This window comes from Urocitellus parryii, chromosome 6 (assembly GCF_045843805.1).
Source record: "Urocitellus parryii isolate mUroPar1 chromosome 6, mUroPar1.hap1, whole genome shotgun sequence".
Classification (NCBI taxonomy): domain Eukaryota; kingdom Metazoa; phylum Chordata; class Mammalia; order Rodentia; family Sciuridae; genus Urocitellus; species Urocitellus parryii.
This window is the reverse complement of record NC_135536.1, coordinates 120,705,846-120,728,747: the sequence shown is the minus strand read 5'-3', so window position 1 is coordinate 120,728,747 and position 22,902 is coordinate 120,705,846. Positions and strand designations below refer to the sequence as shown.

The 22,902-nt window shown below is 34.8% G+C and overlaps 1 protein-coding gene across 1 annotated transcript in view; it reads left to right on the top strand.

Annotated features, from left to right (window-relative positions):
• Positions 1 to 22,902, top strand: part of Ireb2 (iron responsive element binding protein 2) — a 52,688-nt gene that overhangs the window by 21,994 nt on the left and 7,792 nt on the right. Inside the window, exons 5-18 of the mRNA XM_077799685.1 lie at positions 121 to 339; positions 3,615 to 3,684; positions 4,180 to 4,363; positions 5,566 to 5,705; positions 9,445 to 9,616; positions 10,828 to 10,925; positions 13,238 to 13,354; positions 15,012 to 15,171; positions 16,370 to 16,505; positions 17,775 to 17,859; positions 18,179 to 18,335; positions 19,052 to 19,176; positions 21,194 to 21,298; positions 21,392 to 21,534. Of these exons, the coding sequence (XP_077655811.1) occupies positions 121 to 339; positions 3,615 to 3,684; positions 4,180 to 4,363; positions 5,566 to 5,705; positions 9,445 to 9,616; positions 10,828 to 10,925; positions 13,238 to 13,354; positions 15,012 to 15,171; positions 16,370 to 16,505; positions 17,775 to 17,859; positions 18,179 to 18,335; positions 19,052 to 19,176; positions 21,194 to 21,298; positions 21,392 to 21,534 (1,911 nt within the window). The remainder of the gene's footprint in view (positions 1 to 120; positions 340 to 3,614; positions 3,685 to 4,179; positions 4,364 to 5,565; positions 5,706 to 9,444; positions 9,617 to 10,827; positions 10,926 to 13,237; positions 13,355 to 15,011; positions 15,172 to 16,369; positions 16,506 to 17,774; positions 17,860 to 18,178; positions 18,336 to 19,051; positions 19,177 to 21,193; positions 21,299 to 21,391; positions 21,535 to 22,902) is intronic.

The following is a 22,902-nucleotide window of genomic DNA, read 5'->3' as shown; positions in this document are numbered from 1 at the left end:
GAGTTAAACAATAAGTGTTAGCCTTCAAACATCATTCCCTTACTTCAGATAGCATGCACTTTTTGAAGAGCTAAATTTCTGTTACTTCTAAATGGTTTTGTTTCCTTTTGGGGATAATAGTGCAATACAGAATGCGCCAAATCCTGGAGGTGGTGACCTACAGAAAATAGGAAAGCTTTCTCCACTTAAAGTGCAGCCTAAGAAGCTTCCCTGCAGAGGCCAGACTACCTGCCGAGGATCCTGCGATTCTGGAGAACTAGGCCGAAACTCAGGAACATTTTCTTCACAGATTGAGAATACACCCATCCTATGTCCTTTTCATTTGCAACCAGTGCCTGAGTATGAGAATGTTTTTGTTAATATTTATTACTGCCAGTTAATTTTTATTAACAATAATAAATATTGTTAATATTTTTTAGTGCTAGATATTTTTCAGTTAAAAAAATCACTTTTATTTTCCCACCCAATTGCTATTATATTGTGTCTGCATTTATGTGCTGTATTTCATTTCTATTGTACTGAAAGAAGCAAAGTTTAAATTAAATTGTTAGTCTCTAGCTGGGTGTGGTAGTGCATTCCTGTAATCCCAGTGACTAGGGAGGCTGAGGCAGGAGGATTGCAAGTTCAAGGAGTTTAAATAATTTTGTAAGACCCTTGATAACTTAGCAAGACCCTGTCTCAAAATAAAAAATAAAAGCCAGGTGTGGTGGCCCATGCCTGTCATCCCACTGGCTCAGGAGGTTGAGACAGGAGGTCACAAGTTTGAAGCCGACTTAACAATTTAGTGAGGGCCTAAAGCAACATAAACCCTGTCTCTAAATAAAATATAAAAAAGGGCTGGGGATATGATGCTCAGTGATTAAGTGCCCCTGGGTCCAATCCTGAGTAACCTTCATCCCTCACCCCCCACCCCATCAAAAAAAAATGTTTTTTTCCTGTCCTGGGGATTGAACCTAGGGTCCTACAGTATACAAGCATTCTACTACTGAGCTATATCCTCAACCCAGGAAGTGACTCCTCAGAAGGTTGAGACAGGAGGTCACAAATTTGAAGCCAAATTGAGCAATTTAGTCAGGGCCAAAAGCAACTTAGATCCTATCTCTAAATAAAATATAAAAAAGGGCTGGGAATGTGGCTCGGTGGTTAAGCGTCCCTGGGTTCAATCACCAGTACCAAAAATAATAATAATAATAATAAGATTCAGCCATTTAGCCATGAATTTGTGTGTGTGTGCACGTTCGAGTGCTAGAAATTAGATAGGGAAATGCTCTACCACTGAGCTATATCCCCAGCCCTATGTATCACTTTTCTGACTAATGTAGATAGAAAATGGGATCTCATTTTAAATTGAATTTCTTGTATTAATGAATTTGTACCATTGATATGTTCATTCATCATTCGTATCTTTTTTAGAATCTTCTATATTTAGCTCCTCCCCCCCACAGAGGATTTCAGGGTTTTTTTTTCATGCTGCATCCAGAGTTTTATATTAGAATATGACTATTATCACATATGTTATAAACCTAATGAGCTCTTTTAGGGAAATATTTTCCTGTATGGTATCATTGAAAGTAGTAAACATGCCTAGAAAAGAATCCTGTTCTTAGGATTTAGTTAGTTTCCTAATAATTTTTCAAAATAAGAAGTTCTTTGAGTTGAATTTTTATGTACTAAAAAGTTTCCAAATTTTTATTCTTAGTTTTAAGAGAGTTCTACTGTTTATCCCATTATTAATAGGCTATCAGAATTTTTTTAATTTAGTAAAAAATTATACTTCCTGTTTTAAAAAAAATAACATTTAGAATAACTAAGAAAAATGTCCACTCACACATATTTTGAGTGCCAAATAATATATTAGTTTGTTTGCCCCTCAATTGGATTCTTCAAGTTCTATCCAGTTCAAAAATTTTGGGTTCAACATTTTTATAAAGCCTCAGGTTACAGTAATTTCATGTGCTCTTCCTAAGAAGTCACCATAATCTATGAGTCCTTCCCTGTGAAATTATGGTAGTTTTATGTAATCACTCTTTATTCCTGCTACTTACTTGCCCTGATTGTTAAAATCATGTTGACTTTTAAGATTAATGCCAGGGCTGGCGTGTGGCTCAGGGGTAGAGCACTTGCCTAGCCCATGTGAGGCCCTGGGTTTGATCTTCAGCACTTCATAAAAATAAATAAAAAGGTATTGTATCCATCTACAACTTAAAAAAAAAAAAAAGATTAATGCTACATATATAGAAGTTAACTTTCTGAAAAGGAAGATTTATTGATTCAAAATCATTGGTTTTTTGTTTGTTTTGTTGGTGCCAGGGATTGAACCCAGGCTCTGATGCATATTAGGCAAGCATTCTGCTACTGAGCTATATCCCCAGACCTTACTAAAAATCTAACCAGGTGTATCATTTTCCCTCAATTTTGACTCTAAATTGCAAAGTATTATATAGTAGTGGCTGGGTGTGTGGAAATAGTAACTCTTTTGTGTTTTTTTATGCATCAGTGAAGTATTAATTATAGGTTCAACTAAGAAATTGAAGGGTAAAGGTGAGAATTTAACATTTAGCACTTGAAACCACTTGTCAGTTTGAATTGAGGTTACGAGCTAATAAATGTTTTTATGGCACTTTGTTCCATAGTGCTGTGGAAAGGTGAAATACTTGGAGTAGCCCTAGAAAGCTGTGTTCCCCGAGGTCCTAAGAAATATCTTAAGATGTAGTGTAGTTTCAAGTGATCACTCAGCCATGAATTATTAAAATAATCTTTGCAAAAAAAAAGTTGACAATTATGGGGCTGGGGTTGTGGCTTAGCGATAGAGTTCACCTAGCATGTGCTTACAAATGGAGTAAGGGTATTATGCCCAACTGTAACTTAAAAAAATACATGTTAAAAAAAAAAAGTTGACAATTAAACAACTCTTTATCATCTGGATCCTGGAGGACATGTATACTTTAAATTATATTGGTATTCTAGTTAACAATTAGCAGCTGATGATCAAAATAAGCAAAGCAGCTTGAAATCTTCTAAAAAATCTATTAGATAAAAATACTTTGCTAAACATTACTACAGTTACTCAGAGGTAATTTTTTTGTCTTTTAGTTTAAATAACTTGTGTAAACTATATTTATAATACATGTACATTAAATTGCTACTGAAGAATAGAGCCTTTCATTTTGGATGAGATGAATAAAAGGTTTTTTCTGAAAGCTCTATTTTAAACTATGAAATGATGTTCAGGTGTTGTCATTGTCAACATTTATCTCACCATTTAACTGGCACTGAGCCAGGTAGGTGAGAATGTTTGTGTTTATTGTTGAGTAAGCTGCTACCCTTCTGTTTGCATTGGAAACCCAACAGTACTTACTGTTATATTTTTATTATGATCTAGACAAGTCTCTCATAATACTGTATTTTAAGTATAGTTTTAAACACTTGACTCCTTTCTATAGCTGTCTAGTGTGTTAATTTCTTTGTTAAAGAAATTTTGAGAAGTTTAGTAAGTGGTTCTTCCATGGGTAATTTTTAATGTTTGCATAAGTATGCATAAGAATAAAGACTTAGAAACAAAGTAACTCTTTCTTATAATATATGCACCTAATACCAGCTTTTCTTGCTTTTAGACCTGAAACAGTATTTAAAAATCAAGAAGTAGAATTTGGCAGAAATCGAGAGAGGCTTCAGTTTTTCAAGGTATAAATGATTTGAAGAAGTTTTTGTGTTGACATTTATAAAATATTGATAAGTACAATTTTTATATGTGGACAAGTGGTTTTAAAAGATTTTTATGATACTAGAACTGTTTTGTTCCTACCAAAACAATAAAATTGTAAAATCCTATTGGATACCCCAGTATATTAAAAAGAAGATGAAGCACTGGCTTGGGATTCCTTGTATATACCTTGGGCCTTCCCAAACTCTTTTCCCTAAAATCTTTGGAACACAGTTAAATACTACTACATATCTGGAATATTTGAACATTTTCTTTGACTTAATTTGGTTTTAATAATTTACAAAATGAATGTGTTTAGGTTCAGATTTTGCATTTTTTTAATATGTACTGTAAACTTTGAATTGGCCTTTTGAATATTGGTGAGCATATTTAAGTATCTATTTATATCTTGATTATGAATATAAGCTCATATGATATACTAATATTTGTATTTCTTGAATCTAAACAAAACATAGTGGAGTTCAAGAGTTTTTAAGAATGTGGCTGTCATCCCTCCTGGAACTGGAATGGCTCATCAAGTAAACTTAGAATATTTGTCGAGAGTGGTATTTGAAGAAAAGGATCTGCTTTTCCCAGACAGTGTAGTTGGCACAGATTCTCATATAACCATGGTGAATGGTTTGGGGATTCTTGGGTGGGGTAAGTAAATTACCAAATACATTTAATTTCCTTTTGGGAAGAGCTGTTAGTAACATTATCAAAGAACAAATAGCTGGTCTTCATAGCTTGAGGCTCTGTTTTTTTTTTTTTTAATATCAATTATAGCAGCAGCAACAACAAAAACATCTAAATTCAGGGAGTTTATCAATTGTGTGGTAAAAAGAGGATTTGTGAAAAAATTGCACAGGGCCAGCACAGTACTACCATTTGGGAAGTAATTGCAGTGATGATGAGGAGGTGGTGAAGGGGCAGTGTGGCAGTGTTGATGTAGCTAGACTTGTTAATCCTTATTTAAAGTTCTTCAGCAGCTTCTCCTGGTTGCCTTTATAAATCTAGATTCCTTAATGGCATTTTATTCAAGCCCTTCACAACCTGTTGCCCTTTTGACCATTCACCTGCACCCATCTTAGAGACTATTTATTTTATTTTTATTTTGGGGGTACCAAGGTCACTCGACCACTGAACCACATCCTCAGCCCTATTTTGTTATTTTATTTAGAGACGGGGTTTCACTGAGCTGCTTACACCTTGCTTTTTTGCTGAGGCTGACTTTGAACTCATGATCCTCCTGCCCCAGCCTCCCAAACTGCTGGGATTACAGATGTGTGCCACCATACCCAGCTGTTTATTTTATGTTTTGAGACTAGTTATTTATTACCCTGAATGGGTTGTGCTGTTCCATACCTAATGACTTTGGTGACCACCCCTTTTATTGCTGAAATATGGCTACTATTAAATCTTACTTTAAGATTGAGCTCTATTGTTTCCTGAAAGCCTTAACTCCTCTCACTGAATTAAGAATGCCCTACTCTGTACTTATTCTTTTATAGGGTGTTACAATGGTTGATTTTTTTTTCTTTTTCATTAGATTGCTTTTCTTAACATTGACGGGATGATATGAGTTGTATTCATATCTGTGCCTTGAGCATAGTACTGTGTGCATAGCATAAATACTAAATATTAAATTTAATATAAAGGCAAAAACATCACTTCTTTAAACCATATGCATGGAGTTATTTTTTTGAGACAGTCAAAGGTTCAAGTCCACAGTAACAGCAGTGTAGCAGTGTTCTGTAAAGTACTGTGTAAGTCAAGCTTGTGAAACACGTGGAGATTTAAGTGTTACAGAGCAAACTTCATCTTTAAATATACTCTACTAATAAACCTATTCTTATCACTAGGAGTTGGAGGCATTGAAACAGAAGCCGTTATGCTTGGTTTGCCTGTTTCTCTTACTTTACCCGAGGTGGTTGGATGTGAGTTAACTGGATCATCCAACCCTTTTGTTACATCCATAGATGTTGTTCTTGGCATTACAAAGGTAAGTTAGAGTTGTATGTAGCACCTTTATGACTTAGGGGACTTTATTTTTTCATAAGTGGAGGAGTCCCACAAGACCAGAGATTTTGGTTAATCCCTCTAACCTTAGATTTTACATTATTAACCACATCATGGTAGTTGTCATTATAGTAATAAAAACAGACATGTAACATTTAATTTGTAGTAGTAAGTACAAAAAATAGTCATTATTTATTTGACATACTATCTCATTTAGTCCTCATTATAAGACCAGGAAATAAATGTTTTTATTTTAAATAAATACTATTTTTATTATAAAGATTAACTCATTAATAATACAGATTAATGAGTTTCCTTGTGACATTTCATACATGTATATTATCATACTTAATCATATTCACCCTCCCTTTTCCTCCCCTTTCTTCCTTTCTTCATCTACTAGTTGTTGAGATAGGTACTGTTATATCATCTTAATTTGAGAAAACTAAGACACATGAAGCTCACTTAACAAAGGTTCCTAAGGCCAAAAGGGTTAAGTAGTAGAACAAGAATTCTGATCCAGGCAATCGAGTTCTCCAGTCCATGCTCTCAACCATTATTAATTATTGCCTCAATTAAATACTTCTTGACTACATGAATTTTTAAAATATCATATTTAGGAAAAGTCTGTATCCCCTTAATATTTAATTGAATTATTTACCCTTCAGAAACCATTACTTTACTAGGTAATGTTTTCAAAAATAAGTCCTGTTACTGGGCTGGTGATATAGTCCTGAAATCCCACCATCTCAGGAGGCTGAGGCAAAAGAATACTAAGTTTGAGGCCAGCCTCAGCAATTTAACAATAATATGTCTCAAAATAAAAAACAAAAAGACTGGAGATGTAGCTCAGTGGTAAAGTGCCCCTGGGTTCAATTCTTAGTAACCAAAGAAACTGGTTACTAAGAAACTGTTTCTCTGAGCTTTTAAAATATTAGATGCATGATGCTTAAGAGTTTTAGTAAATAAGAAGTTGTAATTCTTCGACCTAAATTTCTAGTTTTCACTAACTTATTAAGTCCCATTTTTAAAAAGTGATTACACCTGGAAAATGTTCCACATAAAATTCTAATATGGATCCCAGCTTCTTAGCATTTCTGGTTAAATTATTGAAGACTTTCAGGAAGCTCCACAGGGTGAGGAGATGATAATGCCTTCCTCTCAACATTTGGTATTGATCCTTCTTCTCTAATTAGGGAAAAAAAAAAATTGGCATCTTAAGGAAATGATTGATTCAGTGTAGGGTACCAAAGATCAAGATGTTAAATTGAGAATTGAAGGATTATTCCTAAAAGAAAAAAGGAAAATCTTACTTTTAGAGAAATTAATTCTTCAGATATCTTGAAAATTAATGTTGTTTTTAGACCATCCTCTGGCTGTTTTTTTTCCTTAACAATATTATTATCTGTGTGTTTGACATTTTAGCTTATTGTTAGAGAAATTTAATCTACTTTAATTTTTTGATAAACATTTTTTGATGTATTATATAGAATTTGTTAAGCTGGGATCCATATTAGAATTTTATGTGGAACATTTTCCAGGTGTAATCACTTTTAAAAAATGGGACTTAATAAGTTAGTGAAAACTAGAAATTTAGGTCGAAGAATTACAACTTCTTATTTACTAAAACTCTTAAGCATCATGCATCCAATATTTTAAAAGCTCAGAGAAACAGTTTCTATACAATACATCAAAAAATGTAAATTTAATGTAAAATTTAAATTTAATCTATTTAATCTGTGTATGTTTACATTTATTGAATGTTATTTCTCTTTTTAGGTTCTGTTTTATTCATGATCTTTATAGAATTAATCATATCTATTTTCTAAAATACATATTGTAATACCTAATTAATTTGACAAAGATAGGATTTGCCTTAGTATCTCTCTCTCATCAGTATTTCACTTAGACGTATAACAATGAATACAGAGGAACATCTTTCTTTGAGGGAGGTTTTTGTTTTGTTTTGTTTTGTTTTTAAAGGCTCCCACCATACAGGAAGAGCTCCAAGGGAGGGAACTCTGGCTGTTCTTTGTTTTTTGTTGTTGTTATTGTCGTTGTTTATGGACACACAATACCGTTATTTTTATTTATTTATTTTTATGCAGTGCTGAGGATTGAACCCAGTGCCTTCCACATGCTAGGCAAGTGCTCTACCACTGAGCCACAACCCTGGCTCTCCCAGCCATTTTTATTTTTTATTTTGAGAAAGGGTCTTGCCAAGTTGTTGAGCCTGGCCTTGAATCTGCAATTCTGCTGCCTCAGCCTCCCAAGTCTCTGGGTTTACTGGCTTTTGCTTCTGTGCCCAGCAAGTTTCTACATCTATTTAAAAAGCATGCGGGGCTGGAGATGTGGCTCAAGCAGTAGCTCGATCGCCTGGCATGCGTGCGGCCCGGGTTCGATCCTCAGCACCACACATACCAACAAAGATGTTGTGTCCACCGAGAACTAAAAAATAAATATAAAAAAATAAAAAATAAAAAAATAAAAAGCATGCGGATTAAGTGATCTTGAGTGCCTGTTAAATGTTAGGATTTAACATTCATAGGTTGAAGATTGTTTCAGTCTTAGTCACCTCCCTAGACCTTGTTTCCCTGCCAGCCTGAGATCACTTTACAATTTTGAAAAGAATAGTTGTTTTGCTTACTTGATACTAATGAAGAATGATTTTAGAAGGAATTAAGTTTGAAACCACATGTTAAATCCTATCAAAATGGAATATTTGGATCCGTAGTTGTAATTCAAAGAATTTTTGTAGCTAGTGTGTAATTTTAACCTAAATATACAATCATTATTTTATTAAATCTAAAGTGCCTTCAGTGGCAAGAAGCACCTTTATTTTTTGTGCTGCTATAAAAGAAAAAAACACTTACGCCTGTAATTTCAGCTTTTTGGGAGGCTGAGGCAGAAAGATCTGAAGTTCAAGGTCAGCCTGAGCAGGGCTGGGGATGTGGCTCAAGCGGTAGCACGCTTGCCTGGCATGCGTGCGGCCCGGATTTGATCCTCAGCACCACATACAAACAAAGATGTTGTGTCCGCATAAAAATAAGATCAGCCTGGGCAACTTTGCAAGACCCTGACTCAAAATAAAAAATGTCTGGAGAAGTAGCTAAGTGTAGAAGGTTTGCCTAGTATGTGTGACGCCCTGGATTCAATACCAAGTACCACATAAAAAGGAAAGAATAAAGGCTCAACAGGCATACATTAGAGTCCATGTTGTATCCAGATTTCAAAGGCATTTAACCTGTGAATTGTAGCCGTCTTGAGTTTTAAGCCCTTTTGACTGTGACTAACAATGGCATTGGTTTTTTGGGGTACTGAGGAGTGAATCCAGGCCTGCTTAACCACTGAGCCACATCCCCCAGCCCTTTTTTGTATTTTTTATTTGGAGACAGGATCTTGCTGAGTTGCTCGGGGCCTCACTAAGTTGTTGAGACTGGCTTTGGACTCAAGATCCTCCTGCCTCAGCCTCCTGAGCCGCTGGGATTACAAATTTGTGCCTCCATGCCTGGCTGACATTGGACCATTTTTTAATTAATGGTCCAATTAAATCTTAAAATACCTAAAAACCAGAATGAGTTTGTTTCATGTGAATATCAAGGGATCTGGTTCTTTCAATATCAATAGTATTGGTTAAATATTAGATTTTATAGTTTTCAGGAAATCCTTGCTAATCTTGCCATTTCTGATTTTTTTTTGTGTGTTTGTACTCCTTTTTATAGCACCTCAGGCAAGTAGGAGTAGCTGGAAAGTTTGTTGAGTTTTTTGGAAGTGGAGTTTCACAATTATCTATCGTAGATCGAACTACAATAGCCAACATGTGTCCAGAATATGGTGCTATCCTCAGCTTTTTCCCTGTTGACAATGTGACATTAAAACATTTAGAACATACAGGTAAGAGTATATAAGAATGAACATGTTAGATTTCCACTGTATCTTTCTGATAATATTTATATTTAATATTTTGTATTTAATATTTCTGAAATCGTCTTGAAACAGTGGCTTTTTAACTGTATCATATGTCTATAAAGAGTGTTCTGTCCTTAAAAACTAGCCCCCATGATCCATTGACAGCAACTTAAAGGAATTATTCAAACCACTAATTCTCATGTTTCCCCCATGATAATGGATTCCACAGGGATCAGAGATTTCACTTTAATGGAAACCAGGCTTGAGCATATTCACAGATATTTCATTCTGTAGGCAGAGTAGAAGAGCCACCAGACAAGCATTTGGGGCAGAGTTCTTTCCAGAGAATAGGAAGCACCAGTTTTGCCAAAAGCAACACATAGAGTTACAGGTTCCAAATCTCTTGACTATTCACAACCAGAATATATTGATATTTCATAAGGCTTCTATTCTTTAAAAAGTAGATCTCTTCTTATTTTTCCTTTTATGCGGAAATTATTGCTGAGCTACTTATCTTTAATCGAAGATATGTTTGATTAGAGGGGGATATATTACTATATTCTTGAGTTTGAGGGCACATTATTATACGTGAGTGAATCAAATGGCAAAGTGAATGACAAATCATATGATATCTTAGCAGGAATGTTCCCTGTAAAATGCAAAACTTTCTCATATCTGGAATTTAGTTGGTAGAAGAACTTCAAGAGAGAAATGATTAGAGGTGCCTCATTACTTTATATTAATCTGAATTAAGATGTTAGTCATATTTTGTTGTGTATAGCACATTGCCCTAAAATTCAGTTGCTTAAACTAACAATAATCATTTATTGCCTTATAGTTTCAGTAGATCAGTCATTCAGACAGGGCATAGTGAGAGAGCTTTTCTCTGCTTCATATCTGGGGCTTGAACTATGAGATTTGAAAGCTAGGGCCTAGAGTCCTGAAGGCCTGTTTTCTCACACATCTAACAATGAATGGTTGTGTGCTGGGGACTAAGCTAGAGCTTTCAGATGTGCCTACATGTGCCTCTGTGGTATCTTCATATAATCTGGGCTTTCTCAAATGTGGCTTCTCAGAGGTAAGAACAAGAGAAGTATTACACTGTGTTTGTTTCTTGCTTGGCATTGGAATTTCACATCCTTACTCTTTAAGATTTGATTTCCTTACTAGATTTTGTTCTTGTTTCTTCCTTTTAGGTTTTGACAAAGCCAAACTCAAGTCAATGGAGACGTACCTTAAAGCTGTGAAGTTGTTTCAAAATAACCAGAATTCTTCAGAACCTGAATATTCCCAGGTATATGCAGATAACTCACCCAGTCATTATTAGAAGCATAAATTGTGGTACCTGGCCACTTGGGTTCAGGTCCTAGCTCTAAAACTTATTAGCTGAACAACCATGGACAATTTATTTAGCCTTTTTGTCTCTGTTACCTAATCTCTAAAATATGATGTCTAGCTCATAGAATTTTAATAATTTTCTGTAGATTTTCTATTGCTGGTTTATAACTGACTATTCCTTTGTTATAGAGGAACATTGTTATATGGTCCTAAATGTTAGTTTTAAAGCTGTCATACAATCTAAGCAAGTATCATCTGTTTAAATACATAGAATTCATATTCAGAAATAAAACTTATTAAAATTTATTTCTAAAGAGTGAATTAAGGAGACTGGGATTGTAGCTCAGTGGTAGCTCACTTATGCCTAGCATAAGTGAGGTCCTAGGCTCAATCTAGTAACTCAAAATAAAAATAGAGTGTATTGAGGATCTCTAAAGAGTTGGTGTTATCAAGCATTTTGTTGACTGTTAAGCTTTTATTTATTTTTTTAAACAGGAAAATCCATTTTCTTAGCTTTATTTATCTTAGCATGTCCCCACCCAATATGAACTCTTAATATATATATTTCTTTGTAGGGCTTTCCATTAGAATACAAATAAATAAGTTCCACAAGGACAAGAACTTTGGTATTGTTTTCTCAGCTTCTAGAATAGTGCTTGGCATAGTAAATATTCTTTTGTGGGGTGAAGGGACAGGGTGCTGGAATTGAACTCAGAGGAACTCAACCACTAAGCCATATCCCTGGCTCTTTTTAAAAATTTTTATTTAGAGACAAGGTCTTACTGAGTTACTAAGCAACTCACCATTGCTGAGGCTGCTTTGAACTCATGATCCTCCTTCCTCAGCCTCCCAAGCCGCTGAGATTACAGGCGTGTGCCACCACACTGGGCTAGTAAATTTTCTTGAAGGCTAATGTAGAATCATTGGAATTGAATTTGTGTTAACTTCTCTGATTAATTTCTGATTTTTTTGACCTATGTTGAATCTAATGTTTTGTCCACATTTAAAAAAAAATGGAAAGAATAAGAAAAATTAAATGGAAAACTTGAGACGGTAGAATAAAATGGAAAAAAATATGGCAATTAAAAAAACTGACCAGGGGCTGTTGCTGTGGCTCAGTGGTAGAGTACTTGCCTTATACACTGATATTAGGTATTTAACCCAGGGAATTTTACCACTGACCTATAGTTCTAGCTCTTTTATTTTTTATTTTGAGATAGGGCCTCATTAAGTTGCTGAGGCTGGCCTCAAACTTGTAAACCTCCTGCCACAGCCTCCTGAGTTGCTGAGTTTATAGGTGTGCACTACCACACCTAACCCCAATAATGATTTTTTAACCAAAGAATAAAAGACCCTTTGAAACCAGGTGGAGAAAACCCTCTTCTCTGCTGTGTATTCCTACAGCACCCTTTATTGACAAATTTTACCTCATGGAAGCTGATAGAGGAGAAATGTGTTAATAAGAATTACCTACCTCCATGATCTCAGAACAAACCAAGTGTGAATTTAGAGTTCTGAGGCAGTATGGGATAGCTGGCATGGGCGTCTACTTTATCATCAGGCATATGTTACAACAGTGTTTATGTTTGAGGAGAGAAAACTTTAGGAGACCCACAGATTTCATGTAGATTACATGATTTGGTGTTGTGGGAGTTTGATTTGCACTGATCTGCTTAATCTTATCAAGTTATATTTCATAAATTTAAAAAAGTTTGTCTTAAAGTCTTTATTTCTAGGAGAGTGTTTCACCATTAAAGCAAATTATGTTAAATGATAAATGAATGTGAATGTACTCATTCTGCTTCAGAAAGTTGCCGTAGTCTGCCTGGGCACAATTCAGGAGCCACTTGTCAAAAGAAACGACTTTATTTTTAGAACACACACACCAAACCACACAGCTCCTCAGGAAAATCCTCAGAGCCCAACTGCCACCACCGGCTTCCCACAAGCCTCTCCACCTCCCCCACTCCTCCTGCTCTTGAGGCTGATTGGCTGGGTCAAGTGGGCAGAGCCAAAAAAAGTCCCCCAATGAGCAGCTCTGTGGTCTGAAAGGGCGGGGAAACAGCCCAATGAGCATCACCACAGAGGAGCCAATCAGTTGGCAGCTAGAAGTTTGCTGGGGCCGCTGTGAGCCAATCATCAGCTGGCAGCTGGAAGTTTGCTGGGGCCCCTTCAGCTGTGGCTCTCAATAGAAAGTAATGCTTGAATTGGAATCTGTACTTAGGATTTCTTCTCCTAATTCCTTCTCTTCCTCTTTTGTTTTCCAAGGTGATCCAGATTAATCTGAATTCAATAGTTCCATCTGTCAGTGGTCCAAAAAGACCTCAGGATAGAGTTGCTGTGACAGACATGAAAAGTGATTTTCAAGCTTGCTTAAATGAAAAGGTAAATTACTTAATTGTTGTTATATCCATCAACATGCTTTATGCTAAGCAGTGAAGAACCAACAAGTTTATGGGATTGATCCATAAAATCACTCTTCTGCTATATTTGTTATATATATATTATGGCCCATATCAGCAGCACTCTATTTTTCTTTCTGTCCATTGTGCAGCTCAGTTATTTGGTGAGCTTATTCCTGGTTCCACTGTGAGGATCAGAGGCTGTCTATTTAAATTAAATTTTAAGTTAGTCATAATATTGTCTCATTTCAGGTGCTAAATAGCTGCATGTGGCTGTGGCTCTTGGCTTGAACTGCACAGATACTGAATATGTACATCATCAGAGAAAGTTTATTAAACTGTACTGTTCAAGAATTTTGTGACTTCCCAGACTAGGATAACATCACTCTTCTGTGACATTACTCACATAAAATCTGATAAAATATAATTGAATAACAATTGATTCCTTTGGCTTTGGGGGGGGGTGTTGTATTTTCTGAGAACCATGGTGTTAGTCTGGTTTTCCTCTGAACTATGAGTTGGTTTTCTTTTCAGAGACTCTTTTTTTTTTTTTCTTCTTTTCTTTTTATGGTACTGGGGATTAAACCTAGGGATGGTCTGCCACTGAGCTACATCCCCTAGTCTTTTTATATTTTATATTGAGACAGGGTCTCAGTTGCTAAAACTGGCCTCAAACTTGGGATCCTCCTGCCCCATCCTACCAAATAGCTGGGATTACAGGTATGGAGCACTGTGGCCAGCTTCAGAGCCTTTCTCTTCATGATTTCTTCACTTTTTATTTGGAAAATGTTAAACTTATACAGAAATAAAATAGTGTAATGAGTTACTGTGTATGTGTCACCCACCTTCAACAATTACTGGCTCATAGCCAATCTTGTTTCATCTCTTGCACTCATACACAGGGTCATTTTAGAGCAGATCTTCAGAATAGAAAGAATTTGTACCATTTCTTGAGAATTACTGTAAGAAAGAATGAATAGACAAAAACAAAGCCAATTAAGATCTGGATTTTGGCTGGTGTGGTGGTGGATGCCTGTAATCCCAGTGGCTGGGGAGGCTGAGGTACGAGGATCACAAGATAAAAGCCAGCCTCAGTAATTTAGCAAGCCCTAAGCAACTTATTGAGACCCAGTCTCTAAATAAAATACAAAAAAAAAGGACTGGGGATGTGGCTTAGTGGTTAAATGCCCCTGGGCTCAATCCCCAGTTTAAAAAAAAAAAAAAAATCTGGGTTCTGGGTAGTTGGATGGATTCGTTTAGTAGATAAGTTTTTTTATTTTTTATTTAATTTTAAAAAATTTCTTTAGTTCCTTGGACCTTTTTATTTAATTTGTTTATTTATATGCAGTGCTAAGAGTCACATCCAGTGCCTCACACATGCTACACAAGTGCTCTACCACTGAGCTACAATCCAAGCTCAGTTTTTGCTTATAAAAACCACCAAATTTATATCATGATTATTCAAATCACACTTCAGCTGAATTATAACTACTGAATGTTATGGACTCTCAGTGTCAGTTATAAATAGAACTTTGAATGTTAAATCATCAGATGTCAAGTGTCTGTACTTTCTGCCAATCTTTTTTTTTTCTATACAAATCCATTATGTTTAGCTTATATTTATGTGCAAATCCATATAGGTTGGATTTAAAGGCTTCCAAATTGCAGCTGAAAAACAAAATGATACCATCTCTATTCATTATGAAGGAAGTGAATATAAGCTGTCTCATGGATCAGTGGTTATTGCTGCAGTAATCAGTTGTACCAATAATTGCAATCCATCTGTCATGCTTGCTGCAGGTAGGTTGTGGTTTATAACCATGTTTTCTTGTCCTAAAATTGTTTTTTGTTTTTCTGTTGTAGTCATGGATATCAGTCTCTGTTTGATATTGAGAGTTTCTCAGATCTTAATTAGGTCCTAAGGAGCCTGAGTTTGATTTATACTGTTAATTTTGTTTTATTACAGAAAGGTAATTTTTAAAAAATTGTAACTTACATACCTATTACTTGTAGTCATAGGTCTGTTTCTTCAGTTAATTTAGAAGTATAATTGGTGTTTCTTGGTTTTCTACAAGAATTTTATTATCCCAGTAAGGAGGATTCCATTGAGAGTTATAAAGGAAGTAAAAGATTATTGACAAGGATTGTAAATGAAATCAATTTATATATACATTAGAACAGTTCTTTAGTTGTATAAAACCATGTAGAGTAAATATTAAATTACCCTGAATTTATTATGATGACAGTATTTAAACATGGCTCATTTAGCTGGGTATGGTGGCACAAAACTAATGCCTGCAATTTGGAAGGCTGAGGCAGAAGAATCCAAGTCCAAGGCCATTCTCAGCAATGTAATGAGACCCTCAGCAACTTAGTAAGACCTTGTCTCACAATAAAAAATAAAAAGGGTTGGGGATGTAGCTTAGTGTAAAACATTCTTGGGTTCAGTCTCCAATACTAAAAACAAAAAGCAATAACAAAAAAAGGTTCATTTTAGGTGGAGGCAGTAGCACATGCCTGTAATCCCAGCAATTCAGGAGGTGGCAAGAGGATTGCATGATTGAAGCCAGCCTCAACAACTTAGCAAGACCCTATCTGGAAATTAATAACTTTTTAAAAAGCTGGGGACATAGCTTAGTAATAAAGTGTCCCCAGATTTAATCCCCACTTGTTAAAACAACAAAAGATTTTATTTACTCATACCTCTTATATGTGTATATCCTTTTATTTTTGTTTGTGTGCATGATACTGTGGTGTCAACCCATAGCTTAATAATTTACAATATAACAGCTAGTATATCTATTATAACTTATCATTTGTTTTAAATGAGCAAGTCAGTAGAATAAAATGAACAAAGTGAATATGAATTTGTTTGGGTTTTTACTCCAAATAGAATTTGAGTCTAATCTGCTAATTAAATTCTTTCTTGCTTCCTACTCTAAAACAAAAGAGAAAACACTCCCATTAATAAATACATCATTGTTTGTTCACTTTGCAGGTCTTTTGGCTAAAAAGGCTGTTGAAGCTGGTCTCTATGTTAAACCTTATATTAGAACAAGTTTATCTCCAGGCAGTGGGATGGTTACACATTACCTCAGTTCAAGTGGAGTATTACCATATCTTAGTAAGCTTGGGTAAGTGACAGTTTTATATTGACATTGGTGTTTAATAGGTATTGAAGCTGCTTATTAGGGCTTTTCATATACAAAGAGAAGATAGAAAAAAATATGCTATAGTTCTACTTGTTACTTTGCCATAACTACACAATCTCTGATGCCTTGAAACTCAGCAAACAGGGCATTTCTGATGAGCAGTGAACTGTGCTGGCTATTTAGAAGTAGAACATGTAATCACTCAGCTTCAGGATACTTAGTTGGAAAGAAAAGACAAGTAAAAACCAAGTTAATAGTGACAGTGTATATAGTACTATGTAATTTCCATGATTTGTATACAGTTGAATAAAATCTTAGAGATTGTGTTTATTAATCAGTAAATAAATGAGGTTTTGTAAGGTTATTTGGTCTACAGAACATAGATTGAATTGTCCCTGAAATTTGGTGAAAATAAACATTTACATTTTTTATCAAAAAACTAATTGATGCTAGTTGTGTTTTCTGTATATTTTGAAACATACTATCTTATATAAATTATCAGTTCCTTTGAAAGCCTGATAAATTTTAGATGTTTTTGTAATTTACAAGTATTATTTTAATTTACAAGTAACTTACAAGTATTATGCTCATAATCTTTTAGCTATATCATCTTGGAATTATTGACAGGTACCCTTCTCTAGCTTACTTGGTTAAGAATTAAAAGATTTATTCATAACAGAGTGCCTTATTTTATTTCTGAGGGGGGGGGGGCTTTGGTGAAATTGCTGTAACCAGATTGTCTTGATACAGTTTAAGCAAACATGTTGGATGTAAGTACAAAACAAATATTTTAAAATTTATATTATACCAAGTGGTATTTGAGAAATTTTTTCATGTAGCGTGATAGATTCTGTTGACCTGATAGGGAATGCTCAAAGTATCAGGGTCCTTCAAAAGTTTGCATTCACTACAGATAAACATGAGAATTAAACTTGATTGCTCAAATGTTGTGAAATTAATATATTGATGACGTTTAATCTATGTGTCATGAATATCATTTTGAATAATCTTATTGCAATAATGGAAATGAGGAGCTGGGACTATAGCTCAGTGGTGGAGCACCTGCCTAACATGTGTGAGGTGTACTGGGTTTGCTTCTCAGCACCACATTTAAATAAATTAATTAAATAAAGTTCTGTCGACAACTTAAAAAGATTTAAAAAATAGTAATGGAAATGAAAGATAAGACTTGTCCTTTCTTTGCAAATGTGATATGCTATCTACTCATGTTTCATTTTTTTTAAAATGCAGATTTGAAATAGTTGGCTATGGTTGTTCAACATGTGTGGGAAATACAGCGCCATTATCAGAAGTGGTTTTAAATGCAGTAAAACAGGTAATATATGTGTATTGGCAAGATATCTTAGTGGGTTTTTTAAAAAATTATTTTGTTATTAAATTATAGAAAATATATATTATTATATTTCTGTAACCTTTTGGGAAGAGTAACCTGTGAATTTAAAACAATTCAAAGAACTGTTTCTAGGTTTTTAAAATAGTTCCTATAAAGAATTAGTTTATTTGCAGGATTTATAAAATTTGTGATGTTTTTTATTTTCTTGCTCAGTCTGTAATATTAAAGATTGCTTATATGATTATCCAAGTTTGTATTAGCTCTTGAATGTATTCATTTGTGCAATCCCCCCCCCCCCCAGGGAGATTTGGTTACCTGTGGAGTTTTATCTGGAAACAAAAATTTTGAAGGTCGACTTTGTGATTGTGTTCGTGCCAATTATCTTGCCTCTCCACCCTTGGTGGTGGCTTATGCCATAGCTGGCACAGTGAATATAGATTTCCAAACAGAGCCTTTAGGTATGTTTTCCTTTCTGAGTGTGTGTGTGTGTGTGTGTGTTTTCCCCTTAGAAGATATTTTTGAAATGTTTAGTGTACTTCCATTCTTTGATTTCATAAAGACTTAAAACATATAGTTAATAATTTCTGTGTTCAATGACATATAAGAGGAAAGGAGGGGTAAGACAAGACAATACAAATGGAAGAAATGATTTACAGTAGAAGGGGTAGAGAGAGAAAAGGGGAGGAGAGGGGAGGGGAGGGGGGATAGTAGAGAATAGGACAGACAGCAGAATACATCAGACACTAGAAAGGCATTGTCAATAAATGGAAGGGTAACTGATGTGATACAGCAATCTGTATACGGGGTAAAATTGGGAGTTCATAACCCACTTGAATCAAACTGTGAAATATGATGTATTAAGAACTATGTAACGTTTTGAACGACCAACAATAAAAAAAAAAGAGATATCAATAATTTCTGTGTTCATGTGAAGAAATGTAAAATATACAAGTCATTAGTCCTTTCAGCTGCTTAAGACTGAAGCACCCTGTTGCTGAGTTATTTCCTTAGTTTCTGTGATAATGTCTTTGAAAAAGACATGAACATTTAAAGTTGTTGTTGTTGTTATTTCCTTAGTTTCTGTGATAATGTCTTTGAAAAGACATGAACATTTAAGGTAGTTGTTGTTGTTGTTTGTTTTTAAAGAAGAAACATGTTAAAATTTTTTAACCAGGTACCGACCCTACTGGCAAGAACATTTATCTACATGACATCTGGCCTAGTCGAGAAGAAGTTCATCAGGTGGAGGAAGAACATGTTATATTATCCATGTTTAAAGCACTAAAAGAGAAGATAGAGGTAAGAGTCTTGTTTGTTTCTGAAATAGTTTGATACAGTCACAGTATTCTTTTATTTCATGAATCTTACTTTCTGGCTAGAATAAAAATTTAAATTAGCCAGATATGGTGGCGCAAGTGTCTGTAATCCCAGCAGCTCAGGAGGCTGAGGCAGGAGGATCACAAGTTCAAAGCCAACTTTGGAAATTTAGTGAGGCCCTAAGCAACTTAGTGAGACGACTCTGTTTCTAAATAAAACATAAAAATGCTGGGGATGTGGCTCATTGGTTTTTGCCTCGGTTCAATTCCTGGCGCGCGCGCGCGCACACACACACACACACACACACACACACACACACAAATAATAATAATTATTATGTTATTGGAGTACACAGTTTTTAATGAGTTATATGGCCACTTTCTATCTGAAATTATTAATTACAAAGACAGTGCCTGGGAGAGAATCGATTTTATTTACTTATTAGAAATATGTGGTGGCCACTTAACATTTGGTATCCTGAATGTGGGCACACTTCATAGAAACTGCCCTTGTTTGTCACTCCCATTCAGATGGCTCAGAAATCAAAAGAAGAGCAAATCTTGCTTTCACCAATTCCCTAGCCATTTACTTTACCTTTCTAGAACACCAGTGATGTCTTTTTTTTTTTTTTTTTTTTTTTTGAGGGAGAGAGAGAGAATTTTAATATTTATTTTTTTTTAGTTATCGGCGGACACAACATCTTTGTTTTTGTATGTGGTGCTGAGGATTGAACCTGGGCCGCATGCATGCCAGGCGAACACGCTACCGCTTGAGCCACATCCCCAGCCCCAGTGATGTCTTTTTAAAGTGCCTTTTCAGAGATGTTTTTATCACCTGTAAGCAAATTCAGATACACAAAAATTTATAAACAATATGAATGAAGGCAGAAACAAACAGTCAGCAAATATTTGTTGGGGCCTTACTATGTGTCAGGTACTCTTCTAGGTGGTTGGAATACATAGTGAACAAAGCAAAATTCTCATGAGGCAGACAGTAAACTGTAAAGAAAATAATTAGGTAATTTGTACATTGTGTTAAAAATAAGATCTATTAGAAAAACATCAAAGAGAATCAGTTCTTCAAATTTGGGAAATAGAATACAGTGTTATATAGGAGGATGACTGAAAAGCTAACATTTAAGCAAAGCTTTGAAGAAAGAAAATGAATCTGCCACATAACTGAACAAAGATAAAGACTTTTCAGGTAGAGGAAAAGTGTAAAAGCCTTACGAAGGGAACTGTGGTGAGTACAGTGTGACTAGGGCATAAAGAATAGGAAGGATGGTATAGGATATGATGTCAGTGGGAAGATGAAGCTCCAGATCACCTAAGGAATTTTAGGTCATTAGAAGAAGAGCCTTTGACTCTTAAGAAGAAGAGCAATGGGGGAGGTTTTGAACAGAGGATCACTTCGATATCATAGTGAAAATATTTTGTGGGGAGAGTTGGGTAAGGAGGATAGAATCAGAAAGACCAGATGAAGGTAATACAAGGTATAAAAAGTGTTGATGGAATGGATCTTTGAGGTAGCAGTGGAAGTGGTAAGAAATGGTGAGACTTTGGATATAGTTTAAAGGCAAGACCAGTAGGCAGTGATAGGGGACAAATATATTCTAAAAATGTGGAAGTTTTTCTTTGTGATAACATTCCTATAGATTAACAGCACATTTAATCTCTCTTTTGCAACATGTGTAGATCTTTATTAATTCTTAAGCTTTGGGGGGACTCTATAAAGTCTTTTTGTTCAGTTAAGTTGAAACTTAATTATTAATGTATTCTGGAGAACCTGGTGGGTTGGAATTTGACAGTCTTTATTCATTCTGTCAAAAATGTCATGATTTTATAGAATGTACTATGTTAGCTTTCTAAATAGATAAGGCTTTTTATTCCCCCCTCTTTTTCAACTGACCTAAGTATTACATTAATCCCTTGAACATTTTCCTAAGTCACTTTCTGACTTTTATCTTTGTTTTGTTAATCAACCCAAACTATATTCACAGATAGGAAATAAGCGGTGGAATTCTTTAGAAGCACCAGACTCAGTTTTGTTTCCATGGGACTTAAAGTCTACCTATATCAGATGTCCTTCATTTTTTGATAAACTTGTAAGTACTGTTTTTGTTTGATCTTTTTAAAGATTGTTATAGACTAAAAAATCTTGTGAAATATTAAATGCTTTGAACTTTTATACCTTGTAGACCAAAGAACCAGTTGCACTGCAGCCTATTGAAAATGCCCACGTCTTATTATATTTGGGAGATGCTGTTACAACAGATCATATATCACCTGCTGGGAGTATTGCTAGGAGTAGTGCTGCCGCTAAGTATTTGACAAATAGAGGGTATGTATACATGGTTTTGGGTGTTTTTGTTTACCTTCTTTTTATTGATAAAGAGGCTTATGCTGTGTTCTTTTATCCAGTAAGTAAATATTTTTCTTAGGTAATTGTTAGTATCTGTGACTTAAGAACTGGGGGAAACCTTTACACCAGTCTTTGCTTATAATTTTAGAAATTGAAATTGCTATTTTAAATTAGGTCCATACAGTCTAAATAAACAACTGATAAACAAGATATTTCTTTTTCAGAGCTACTTTGTTGAAGTGTCAGCTTCGTTTAACCTACCAGTTGAGGCCTAATCATTTGGTTCTAACCAGCTTCCCATTATTGCAGTACAATAAATGGGTGTTTTATGAGCTATAAAATGTACATTCATTAGGCTAGGGTTGATGGTTATTAAATCAAAAGACAACTTCTTTATCTATTTATTTATTTATTTTTAGTTGTAGTTGGACACAATACCTTTATTTTATTTATTTTTATGTGGTGCTGAGGATTGAACCCAGGGCCTTGCACGCGATAGGGGAGTGTTCTACTGCTGAGCCATAACCCCAGCCCCAAAAGATAACTTCTTGATCCTAAAATTTTATAGAAACAATACATTTGAATGTAAAGGCCATTTATACAGGAAATACAGATCTAAAACCGGAAGATTTTATTTCATTTCTATATGATAATGATGTAAGTTACTCTATTATACAACTTTTTTGCCATTAGGGACAGTTTTGCTAAAAGTAAACTTTGTAGTACTGGTTTCTGATTAGCTTTTGGATGCTTGTATGATGCTTGAACAATTCAAATTGTTCAAGTAGTTTTTTTTAATTGAAATATCTGATAAAAATAAGGGCTATATAACTTGGTTTGACCTGTAATAATAATACATTGCTTTTATTACAGAGTGGTTACAAATTACTTAATCTTTAATCTTCCAGCACTGCAAAAGAAAACAAAAAAAAAAACTCGGTTTCACACTTTTAAAATGTATTATGAATTCTTAAGTACATTTAAATTAGTAGTTATCATCAGAATTTTCTAAAAAGACACCTAAATCTCTACCACTCCCATCCTGAACCAAATGAGAGGCAGATAAAAGTTGTTGTTGAAGTACTTTTGTCCAGTTATTTATCTTTTTAAAAAAGTCATTTATATAGATAAAAGTAAACATCCCTAACACCCACATTGTGGAGGGTTTTTTGGTTGTTGATTTTTTAAAAATTTTATTTAATTTTACTTTTTTTGGTACTGGAGATTGAGCTCAAGAGTGCTTTACACTGAGCTACAACCCAGTCCTTTATTCTTTCTCTCCTGCCCCCCCCCTTTTTTTGGAAACAGGGTCTTGCTAAGTTGCTGAGGCTTTTTCAAACTTGTGAT